The sequence below is a fragment of the Hemiscyllium ocellatum genome, chromosome 8 (genome assembly GCF_020745735.1).
Source record: "Hemiscyllium ocellatum isolate sHemOce1 chromosome 8, sHemOce1.pat.X.cur, whole genome shotgun sequence".
Lineage (NCBI taxonomy): Eukaryota > Metazoa > Chordata > Chondrichthyes > Orectolobiformes > Hemiscylliidae > Hemiscyllium > Hemiscyllium ocellatum.
Genome location: NC_083408.1, coordinates 25,350,074 through 25,362,970, shown reverse-complemented (window position 1 = coordinate 25,362,970; position 12,897 = coordinate 25,350,074). Strand labels below are relative to the sequence as shown.

Genomic DNA, 12,897 nt, shown 5'->3' with positions numbered 1-12,897 from the left:
CAAAACTAAATTTTCAAAACAAATAACCTCTTGGAAGTCATAAGTCTACACAGCTGGGTAATATTCTTCCTTCCTTGCGAACTCCAACGCAAGTTAAAATTTTTTCAGTATTAATTCGTGGAGTAAGGGATTTGAGTTCTGACCTCAAAACAGGTCCATTTTGCAATGACTCATTTCTTTCATTTGGTAAGTAATGTTCAATTTATCTTCTCCCAAGCTTCCAAATTTCTTTCCCTCATAAGAGCTTATTTCCTTTTACTGGCAAAAAGACACTGATTTATTATGGCTAACCAATAGCAACAAAAAATAGGACTCAATTCATTGAAAACAAGTTCTTATTCTTTCAATGCCAATTAAACATTAACTGACAACTGCAAGTCAGTGGTTACATTTTACTTGAAATGTAGATAGGATTTCAAATTTGCAACAATAAAATTGCTCAGATATTTATCTGAATGTAACATACCCCATTGACTCCCTTTTTTTTGGCCTTCCACTCGTCCAGTTGGGCTTTGGTCTTCGCATCCACTTTTACAAGTAGTTTCTTGTCTCCCACTTGAAGCTCATGCAATAACCTTAAAGCACGTAGTGTGGATTCGGGTTCTTTGTATTCGCAAAAACCAAATGCTACCAAAGTAATGACACATTTACAAAAATGACATATGACAACATTGGATTTTAAAATTGTTAAAATTAATAAATTTTTGTGCTTGATTATTTGCCTGCTTTACAAGTCTATGAAGAACAGTCAGTAGTTAGTACTGCTGTCTTACAGCATCAGCACTAGCTGGAATCTCCAAGTCAATTCCAGCATTGGGGACTGTATGGAGTTTGCATGTTCTCCCTGTCTGAATGGATTCTCACTGGGTGCTCTAGTTTCCTCCCAAAGTACAAAGATGTGCAGGTTAAGTGGAGTGGCCACGTTAAAAATTGCCTGGTAGGCTCCAGGGACATGTAGGTTAGTCATGGTTAAAAACCCAGTTATGAGGATAGGATAGGGATGTGCATGCACGCTTATGTTCTTCAGAGGGTCGCTGCAGACCTGGTGGGCCTATTGGCCTCTTTCTGTACTGTAGGGATTCTATAATTCTGAAGATAAAAAAGTAAACTTGGCATTTTTGCAAAGAACAATATTCATAAAAGGCAAACGAAAAAATACACTTCATGTTAACTATCCAACACTGCAAGACACACTGCTATCCGGATGCTAAACAGATAAACTTCATCTCTTAAGAAATATAAAGTACAGGTATGAACCTTCAAAATACATAATTTTAATCCCTTCTTTTTCAGTACCATTTAAGTGGTTCTTGTTTGACCTGATCTTTTTCCAATTACCCCATAATCATTCTTTTAAAATCCCCAGGACTCATTTTCATCTTTTAATATTAATATTTTAATATTGGGTTTTCAGGGTCTGAAAGAAGGGGGAGGGGAAGAAAGCTTGCTTTGAGCTGCCAGTGTCAGCTGAGCCGAACACGGGGAACCCTTCTTTACACATCTCTTCCTATATCCTCAAGATGCTCAAGCCACTTTATAACTTCCTATAACCTTTACTAATCCTTGCCGTCCCCAAACATCCCTACATAAATACCGCAGATACAAGAATTACAGAAAAGAGCTCATGAGTCACTTCTATCATCCAAATGTAGAGAGAGTTAGTTAGGAAAAACAGGGGAGTTAAGGGAGTAACAGGTCCACAGTTAATATTAAGCATATCCAAAATGGATTTCATAAACAGTAAAATCAAGACTAGGCGGGCAAATTAAGATGGCATGGCTTGGGTATCTAATGAGTACTAGGACAAGTTTTTAATGACAGAACATTGCCAATGTCAGAGAAAGGACAAGGTACTTTGAGAACATGCTAAGTCATAGAAACCAAAAGCTGGTGCTAGTTAAACAGTAAGCTGCAGTCAAAGTAGCAAGTCACCTGTGGTTACTGAGGCAAAAATGGATTGTGATTGCACAAATTCTGCCAGTAATCTTTCACTCCTGCTTTGACATGAATGCAGTATGAGAACATCAGAGCATTGCAAATGCTAAAATAAAACAAAAAATGAAGCTACTGGAGATCTGAAACAAATCCAGAAACTGCTGCAAAAACTCAGTCAGTCCAACAGCATTTGTGGAGAGGAAACAGAATTAGTGTTTTGAGTCCCGTGAGCCTTTGTCAGAACTGGACATAGCTTAAAAAAAAATGGAAATGAGAGGGTGGTTTCAGCAAGCAGATAGGTGAAGACCAGAACACAAGTGACAGAGAAAAGCCAAGAGTGAGAGAAGACAGGAGCAAACAAAGGGACAGTAAGCCAGTGAAGAGACGCTAGATATGTTAAAACAGGGACTATGAGCAGGTGAAAATGACTTGTTGGTGCTGAAAACAATCCATTTCAGGACAGGACCTGTGGTTGTCAGGGTAGGTAACAAACATGGAGGGTAGAGTCAACGTTTTGAAACTATCAACTTGATGTAAAGCCAATGGCTGAATGGAAAGATGAGGTGACATACTTGCAGCTTACATTCAACCTCACTAGATCTAGGCTAGACTCCAAAATCTCAGCACATCGTGGTGTATTGAAATGGCAAGCAATACAAAGCTCAGTGTCATTTTTTTTTACAGGAAGAACGTGAATGTTTTGCTAAGTGATAAAACAGTCTGTTTGTCTCCTCAAAATAAGAGTATAGGAGAGGAATAGGAAATGGCATTCCGGTAGCAAAACAGTAGATAAGGTTGAATGAAGTGCAGGCAAATCACTGCCACATCTGGAAGGTGCAACCGTGGCCTTGGATAGTAATGATGGTGCTGGTAAACCAGCAAGTATTGTACCTGCTGTAGTTGTGGGGAGGTATGTGAATGGAGGAGGAGTGAAGCTGGGTGTCCTGGAAGGAACTGTCCCTGCAGAATGCTGAGAAGGGAGGGGAAAGTGTGCATCATGGTGGCTTTGCTGGAGTGGAGTAACAGAGAACAAGAGGGATTGTATGTGTGCATGCGTGCGTGTGAGGAAGAGGGGTGGGGGGAGGTGTGGAACGAGGGAACAAGTGTAGGAAATAAGTCAGACACAATTTTGGGCTTTTCATCCATAATGGTAAGGAATCCTTGGTTCAGGGAAAAGATGGACCCTGAAGACCCCCAGGAGAATGTGAAACTATCAGAACAGATGTGACAGAGACAGAAAAACTGGTGAATGGAATGGAAGAAGGAAGGTGTGAAAAATATTTAAATTCAAGGTACCTATGGGTATTGTGGAATGTTATACTGGACCTGCTTTAAAAATGGAGAGGGCAACAAAGTTGGTAACAAACAGTCAGCCTAAAGTCAATGCTGGGCAAAGTTACAGATATTAAATCTGGGCCAAAATTATTCGGCATTTGGGCAAGTATTGTGTTTGATTGACTCAATCAAGATATTTGATCAAGCAAGAAAGGCTTGTTGAGGGTCGAGAAGTTGAGTTTCTGTCTTACAAAAGGTATTTGACAAAGTAGTTAACAGTAAGTTTGTTAGACAAGTTAAAACCAATGAGATTTAAGGACCAGTATCAGGAAAACTACCAATGTGAAAGCAAAATTCTGCATTTCTTCAAGATAGGAAATAAAAACAAGGTGCTGGAAAAACACATCAACTTTAGAAGCATCTGTGGAGAAAAACACAGTTAACATTTCAATTCTGATATAGCTTTTGCTATGACTGTAGAAAGGTGGAAAAGTAGTGGGTTTCTGCTGTTAGAAAAAGGAGAAGGTGAGTGAAACAGAAGGGAAGGTTTGGGAAAAATGAGTAGAGGGAGATAAAGATCAAAGGTACCATCCAACAAGATGCAAAGGAACTATTAATGGTTGTAATGAAAAAGCAAAGCCTTGTCTGAACTAAAATGTTAGCAGTAGAATAAAGGTTAGCTATTACTGAAAGCAAAAAATACGAAAAGGGATATTGGTGTAAAAGGTATAAAGATGAAGGTAAGAACACATGGTTTGAAGTAATTGATCTCAAAGTTGACTCTGAAAGACTAAGTATTTAATCAGAAAAAAAAATGGTATAGTCCAGCTTGTGTGAACTTACTTAGAACACCACAGCAGGCCTGGGACCAAAACATAAGCATGTGGGCATAATGGTGCATTGAAAAAGGCAAGAAAGCAAAAGAACAGGAGATGGGTTCCACAAAGCAGGCACCAAGACTACTTTCGGTCTCCATAATGTACTTGAGCACTTGAAATATCGTAACATTCAAGACTGTGGGCCTTGTGCTGGGAAGTGCAGATTTGGCGGTGCAGACTTTAACATCAAATAGTACAGTACAGGAGCAGGCCCTTTGGCTCACAATGTTGCGCTGAACATGATGCCAACTTAAACTAATCCCTTCCGCCTGCTCTTGGTCCATATCCCTTCATACATTGCATATTAACATGTTTACCTAAAACGCCCTTAAATGCCACTATTGTATCAGCCTCCATCACCATCCCTGGCAAATGCATTGCAGTCTCCTATGACTAAAAAAAAACTTGTCCCTCCCCTCCTTTGAACTTATCCCCTCACATTCAATGCATGGCCCCTAGCATTATTTCAACTCAAATCTCAAATTTTACAGACTTCTATCAAGACCCCAGACCATCCATCCTCCCACTCCCACCTCATCCCAGAGGAAACAACCTGAGTCTTTCTACTTTCTGCTTATAGCTAATACCCTCTCATACAGCAGCAGCCTGGTAAACCTCTGCACCCCCTCCAAATCCTCTGCATTCTTCCAAAAATGTGATGACCAGAATTGAATGCAATGCTCTTCAGTACAAACTAGCTGAAGTCTTATAAAGCTGCAACATTACAACCTGACTCTTGTACCTCGGTGCTCGGACTAATAAAGACCATATGCTTTCTTTACCACCCCATCTACTTGTGGGGTCACTTTCAGGGAGCTATGGACTTGAACCCCAAGATCCCTCTAAGTCAATGCTGTTCAGGGTCCTGCCATAACTGTATTCATTTCCTTAAAATTTAATCTCCCAAACTGCAGCAATTCACATTTACCTGGATGAAACTCCATCTGCCATTTCTCTGCCCATGTCTGCAACTGATCTATATCCCACTGTGTCCTTTGACAACCTTCGGCACTATCCATAACTCCACCAGTCTCTGTATCGCCTCCAAACTTACTAACCCACCAATCTAGTTTTTCATATATATCACAAATATCAGAGGTCCTAGTAAGGATCCCTGCAGGGCACTACTTGTCATGGACCTTCTGCCTGAAAAACACAACCCTCTATCTTTTACAAGCAAGCTAATTCTGAATCTAAGCGGCCAAGTCACTGCGGATCCCATGCATCTTAATTTTCTGAAATGAGCCTACCATGAAGGACACTTGTCGAAAGCCTTATTCAAAATCCACGGTGACAACATCCACTGCTCTATCCTCATCGATCACCTTTGTCACCTTCCCAGCACAAAGCCATGCTGACTGTCCTTAATTAGGCCATGTTTTTCCAAATATGTGCAAATCCTATTCCTAAGAATTCTCTCTAATAGCTTCCCAACCATTGATGTGAGTGTCAGTGGTCCAAGGCTTTCTGGATTATTCCTATATCTCTTCTTGAACAGGGGAACATCATGAGCTACATGGCAGTCCTTTAGGACTTCTCCAGTGGCTAGCAAGGATACAAAGATCTTGATCAAGAAGTCAGCAATCTGCTCTTGTCTCTCTCAATAACCTGAGGCAAATACCATCTGGCCCTGGGGACATAATCCATCTGTTGTTCAAGATATCCAACCCCGCTCCTTTCTTGATTGCAAAATGCCCTGGCATTTTCGCATACGCCACATTAATCTCCACATCCTCTACATCTTTCTCCTGGGTGAATACTGATGCAAATTACTCTTTTAGGATATTGTCCACATCCTCTGCAGTCATGCACAAGATCCCCATTTTGTCCCAGAGTGGTCCTAGCTTCTTCCTATTTATCCTCTGTTTTTAACTTGGATTCCCTTTAACCAAACTAACCACAGCCATTTCATGGCCTCCTCTTAGCTGTCTTAATTAGCTACAAAAGTTCTTTCCCACTTTCTTTACACTACCCACAGGTCGGGTCCAATTTTAGCTTCCTAAATCTTACACATGCTTCTTTCTTTTCTTCTGACAAAATTCTCAACCCGTCTCATTTTCCATGGATCCCTTAACTTGTCACTCCATCCTGACCTAGGCATGCCGGTCCTGATAAGTAGGTCCTTAAACCTTTTTGTTTTGGAGGAGGGGGCACGGTGGCTCAGTGGTTAGCACTGCTGCCTCACAGCGATAGAGTCCCGGGTTCAATTCCAGCCTCGGACAACTGTCTGTGTGGGGTTTGCACATTCTCCCAGGGTCTGCATGGGTTTCCTCAGAGTGCTCTGGTTTCCTCCCATAATTCAAAGATGTCGGGGTTAGGTGAATTGGCCATGCTAAATTGCCCAGAGTTTTAGGTGCATTAGTAAATATAGGAGGAGGAATGGGTCTGGGTGGGTTACTCTTCGGAGTATCGGTCCAAAGGGCCTGTTTCCATACTGTAGGGAATCTAATCTACTCTAATCTAAACAACTGCGTCAAATGTGGAGTTGCCAATAACAGTTGTTCCCAATTAACACTCCCTCGATCCTGCCTAATAGTTGTAATTAGCTCTCCCTAATAGTACCTTCCTGTAAGGTCCTGACTTATCCTAAAACCTAAGGAGTTGTGATTACTGTTTCCAAAACACTCTCCCACTGAAAGGTCAGTCACCCAGCCAGGCTCATTAGCCAATACAAGGCCCATTACTTCAACTATCCACATCTTGTCACAGGAAGCCCTCTTGGATGCACTTGATAAATTCTGCACCATCTCAGCCTGTGGCTAGAAGGAAATCCCAGTCAATGTTGGTATGACAACCCTGCTATTATTGCATCTTTCCATAATCTGTCTACATATTTGTTCCTCAATGACTCAGGGTTATACTGTGGGCCCTCCAATAGCTGCCAGAGTGACTGCACCCATCTTATTTTTGTACTCTCTCCATATAGGACATAGTGCAGGGCTCATCCACTGAGGCAAAGTGCAAGTGGAACATTCTCCCTGATTAGTAACAAATCCTCTACTTCTTTCACCTCCACATTTCATCCAAGACAACACTGAGCAGCCAGTCTTGTCCCCCTCTCAACCAAGTTTCTGTCATGGTCACAACATTATAGGCCCATGCACTGATCCAGGTTCTAAGCTCTTCTGCCTCACCCATAATACTCCTTGAAACAAATCACTTCAGTCCATCAGTCCCATCATGATCATTTATCTGTCTCTGCCTGTCCTTCCTTTCAGAGTTTCTGGCCCTAACATCTACCTCCCCTTCAATTCCTGCTGCTCTAGCTCCCAGCCCTCTGCCACTCTAGTTTAAACCTTTCCAAGTAACACTAGTCAAGACAGGAAGAAATGAATTCAGTGGAACATGAAAAATCTGAAACAATGGGTCTACCAGGGCAGTCCTGCTTTTCAATTTAAATGAGGCGGCAGAAGTAAGTTGTTTGGGATTAGGGAACAGTGAGGTGAATGGAAGATCTCCAGAGGAGATACAGTCAGTGACAGTCACAAAAACAATGCTTAATATGGAGGCTATTGTCTAGGGATGATAGGGATTATGTCTCAGAATAATGCCAACATGTTAAGTGACATCAGCATATCTAGTCAACAAGTTTGACAAGAAGTCAGATTAGACCAGAGAGAAAAGTGCACTCAAGTTAGAGTGCGGGAGGGGAACACAGAAAGCTGATGTCACATTGACAGTTCCCAATGGACAGATCAAGATTAGGTCAAGGACTACAGAGAGAGGTCCAGATGAGGGTAAGAACTAGGGTGTAAGGGCCAGGTGAACAGGGTCAGAATTTCTTCCCAAGGAAATGGACATGAAGGCAAATGTGACAGTAAGTTTAGATCACATGGGATCCGGGGGAGCAAGCCAGTTGGATACAAAATTGGCTCGAGGGTAGCAAGTTGGAAAAGAATAGTTGCTTTTCTGTCTGGAGGCTTGGGACCAGCAGTGTGCCACAAGGATTGGTGCTGGGTCCACTGCTTTTCACCATTTACAAAAATGATTTGGATGTGAATATGAGGGGCATGGTGATTAAGTTTGGAGGTGACACCAAGTTTGGTGGTGTAGTGGACAGGTAGGAAGGTTACTTCAGTCCAAAAGGATCAGATGAGCCAGCGAGCTGAGGAGGGCAGATAGTTTCACTGGGATAAATGGGAGGCGTTGCATTTTGGGAATGCCACCTGACACAGGACCAACAGTTAACAGTAGGGCACTGCAGTGCGCTGCAGAACAGAGACCTAGGGTTTAAGATACATAGTACCATGAAATTGGAGATGCAAGTCGACAGGATAGCGAAGGCGACGTGTGGCATGCTTGCCTTTATTAGTGAGAACTAGGTACAAACAATGACTGCAGATGCTGGAAACCAGATTCTGGATTAGTGGTGCTGGAAGAGCACAGCAGTTCAGGCAGCATCCGAGGAGCAGTAAAATCAACATTTCGGGCAAAAGCCCTTCATCAGGAAGAACATTGAGCACAAGAGTCGCAACGTCATGTTGTGGATATACAGGACACGGATAAGGCAAATTTTGGAATACCATGTATAACTCTGGGTCGCCTTGCTAGAGGAAAGATGTTGTGAAACCTGACAGAGTCTGGAAAAGATTTACAAGGATGCTGCCGGGATTGGAAGGTTTGAGTTATAGGGAGAGGCTGAATAGGCTGGGGCTATATTCCCTCAGAGACTGAGGCATAACCTTATCATAGAATCATAGAAACCCTAGTGTGGAAACAGTCCATTTGGCCCAACAAGTTCACACCGACCCTCCGAAGATCAACCCACCCAGACCCATTCCCCTGGGCTATTTTTCCAGTTTTACTCCTTGCTAATGCACCTACCCTACACATCCCTGAACACTATGGGCAATTTAGTATGGCCAATTCACCCACCCTGTAACCTGCACGATTAGATTAGATTCCCAAAAGTGCGGAAACAGGCCCTTTGGCCCAACAAGTCCACAGTGACCCTCTGAACAGTCACCTACCTAGACACATTTCCCTCTGACTAATTAATGCACCTCACACTATGGGCAATTTAGCATGGCTAATTCCCCTGACCTGCACATCTCTTGACCGTGGGAGGAAACCAGAGCACCCGGAGGAAACCCATGCAGGCATGGGGAGAATGTGCAAACTCCACACAGACAGACAGATGGAGAGACAGTCACCTGAGGGCGGAATCGAACCTGATTTCCTGGTGCTGTGAGGCAACAGTGCTAACCACTGAGCCACTGTGCTGCCCAAATAGATTTATGGTCATCGTTCCAGATGTTTCTTGAATTCAAATTATACCATCTCCCATGGCTGGATTCAAACCCAGGTTCCCAGAACATTACCTAGGTCCTTGGATTAATAGTCCAGCAATAATACCGCTTAGCCTTGGCCTCCCTAGCCTTTGGATTGTGTGAAGAAACTGAAACCCCTGGGGAGAATGTGGAAACTCCACACAGACGGTTGCCAGAGGCTGGAATCGAACCCAGGTCCCTGGCACTGAGGCAGCAGTGGTAACCGCTGAGCCACGCTGGCGGCCCTTACAAGGGTTTATAAAATAATGAGGGGTATGGATAGGGTAAATAAGGTATTTTGCCCAGGGTGGGGTGGTCCAAAACTAGAGGTGATGTGGAAAAGATTTAAAAAGAACCTAAAGGGTACCTTTTTCACAGAAGGTGGTGCTTGTGTATAATGAGTTGCCAAAAGGTAATGGTGTACGGTGGTAGAATTACAACATTTAAAAGGCATCTGAAAGAGTATATGAATAGGAAGGACTTGGGGAAATGGACTAATTGCTAGTCAAAGGGATTGCAATTTTGGTCAGCACAGACGAGTGGACCGAATGGTCTGTTTCCATGTGATATGACTCAGTGCCATTTGCCACCCATAATTTACTGAAGTGGAGGCATATGGGATTAAACTGAGTCCTTTGATAAGTACCATTTGTTTAGAAAATCAGAGAGGATAGTGAATACTCTAGTGGCCCATATACTATATACATTTCTGGAGTTAGGCTGTCCACGAATATCCATCTTAGGGCTACCACTCCCACTGTGACTTGGGCTGCAATTACTCACCATACTTTCTGCATCAACTTTCACTGGAAAGATGGCAGCTGAGAGGAAACTGATAGAGGTATCCAAAATTATGAGATGCACAGATACGGTGGATTTTCAGAGGGTTTTTCCCAGGGTTGAAATTACAGTTACAAGGGGGCACAGGTTCAAGGTGATAGGGGAAAATTTCAGAGAGATGGAAAAGGGAAGGTTTCCATGGAGAGTGGTAGGAGTCTGGTATGCACTGATAGAAGAGGTGGCGACATTTAAGATGCATCTGGATAGTTACATGAATAGGGAATGAATAGAGAGATATGGACCAAATAAGGGCAGGTTCAGTTTTTAGTTTAGGTAGGGCATGATGATCAGCAGAGTCACAATGTTGGTTTTTTTTTAAAGAAAGGTTACTATGCCCTTGAGTTTATTTCCCCCGGAGTAATTGGCCAGGCTCCAACAAGGCTGAGTTTGAAAGTTTTACTGGGGCTCATTTTGTTTACCCATAATATATAATGCCTCCAGACTAAGACTTTTATGTCTTTAAAAACTGGTATAATCAAAGGGCAATGGCCAGCTAGCTGTGTAGCTAGCCTTCATTTAGGTCAGAGTTAGGTGCAACAGGGAACGTGTGAAAAAAAACTCTCTGCTCTGTCTTGAAACCTGTAAGCCTTTGTTTAATTTTACCTTTTGTGCCAAGGGTCTGTTTATGGGGATTAGATTACCGACAGTATGGAAACACGTCCTTAGGCCCAACAAGTCCACATCGACCCTCCGCAAAGTAACCCACCCAGACCCATTCCCCTACCCTATATTTACTCCTGTTGCGAGTATCTTTGGAAAAGCATCATTAAGTCGGGATGGTCTGTCAGGTTTGGATAGGAAGTTATCTGGTATTCTATTTTCTGTTCTTGATGTTTCATTCTGTAATTTTGTAACTAAATTCTATTTGTTTAAAACTCAGCAGTCAGTCGAGCTAATTGACTCCGGGAATGTCTGCTATACACTTACCTAAAACAAATAGCAAAGTTACAGCCTGGGCTACCTGCTTAAAAATGTTTTGAGGAGTCAGGCCTTTCACTTTTGGTTTTCTTTGATTCCTTTCCTTTCTCCCAGTTTCTTAAGTATATTTTCTGATGTTAGGATCAGGATCCCTATTCGTTTCTGGCAAGCAAGACCTTCAATCATGTTCAACCCATTTCCTGTATTTCTGCTTTCTGCCCTATCTGACCTTCCCTTCTGTTTCACTTATCCCACTCCTCCCCACAAGAAGGATCTAAAGTTGGTTAACAGCTTAAAGGTAAACAGTTGCTAATTTTCAGATTGAAGGGACATGACAATGTTGTAACTCAAGGCCATTACAATCACTGTTCTTTTTGATGTGTTCTTGTCACTTGGACTTGGGTATTTAGTATAAAATCAAAGTTTGCAAACAACTTTGTCTTTCAAGGATCCTAACAGTTTTGGAATTCATCAAAGAAGGAAACAGATGACAGGGAAGATTTAACAAAGGCAAGTGTGTAGTGAAATAAAAACAGGTAGTGTGGGAGAAACTCAGCAGAACTGGCAGCATCTGTGGAGACAAAGAGTCCACTATGATTCATTTATGGGGGCTGGAAATGTGACTTTTGTTTGAAACTGCAGAAATTAGAAGCCAAACAGTAGTAGAATTAATGATGCAGAAAAAAGAAACGTTAATTGTAAGTATCAGTAGCAGAAAATAGATCGGCTCTACTAAACAAACGCACGCAAGCAAAGCTTTTGGAAAAGTATTTCTGTTTAGGGAGGGGAGAAGCTTCACATTGGTGGTAATGCATTTTGGTAGGAAGGGGGTAAAGAAACGATTTACATAAAGGAATAAAGTATATAAGTAAATAAGATATGCCACATTTTGGACAGCATTCTTTAGGAAGGATATGAAATGGTTCAAAGGATTTACTACAATAATATTTTGGATAAAGGAGTTAACTGGACACTCAGCATATTCAAATAATGAAAAATTGAAACAGTTCATAAGAAACTGTTTCCAGCGTCAGCAAGGTCAATAAGCAGAGAATGCAGATTTTTGCTTGACAAAAATGGACACTTGGTTTATCCTGAATGCTCTTCACGAAAGGACAATGGAATCAGTTTCAAAGTAACATGGAAGAGGAAATAAATAAAGCAAAATGTGAAAGGGGGTAGGATTCATTAATTCAGCAAATAGCCAGCATAGACACAATGGATCTAATGCTGTCTTTTGCCCTATCATCCTCAAATGAAAACCAAATGATCTGTAGATGCTGGTAATCAGAAACAAAAAACAGAAAATGCTGGAAAAGTTCAGCAGGTCTGACAGCATCAATGGAGAGAAATCAGGGTAAGCGTTTCAGGTCAAGTGACTATTCCTCAGAACTCAATTCTCTCCACAGATGCTGCCTGACCTGCTGAGTGTTTTCAGCAGCTTCTATTTTTGATCCTTATGATTCTAACAGGTCCTGCAAAACTAGTGAACAAAGTAGTGCAATGAGATAACAACATTTGGGTTTTATAATTAACTTTGCATCAATTCCCTGCTGACAGTGGCAAACAGAGGAGCCTCAATTATCTGAAGGACACTGGCAGGGAGTATTTTGTTCAGAAAATCGAATGCCGGGTAACAGTTTAGCCAAGCGTCGCGATCTTGTTCGGATAATCTGAAATTTCGATAATCGAAGCCAGATTAACAGGTTCCTCTGTATTCTCTGTCAAAAGAATAGCGCATTCCATTTACCTCATGAATTTGAGGGGAAAATTTCTGCCTA

The 12,897-nt window shown here is 42.0% G+C and overlaps 1 protein-coding gene across 2 annotated transcripts in view; it reads right to left on the bottom strand.

Moving 5' to 3' along the window:
* The window catches only part of rbm25b (RNA binding motif protein 25b), a 103,708-nt gene that overhangs the window by 38,586 nt on the left and 52,225 nt on the right, over nt 1–12,897 (bottom strand). For both annotated transcript variants that reach the window (XM_060828703.1, XM_060828704.1), the window contains exon 7: nt 467–627. In XM_060828703.1, coding sequence (XP_060684686.1) covers nt 467–627 — 161 coding nt within the window. The remainder of the gene's footprint in view (nt 1–466; nt 628–12,897) is intronic.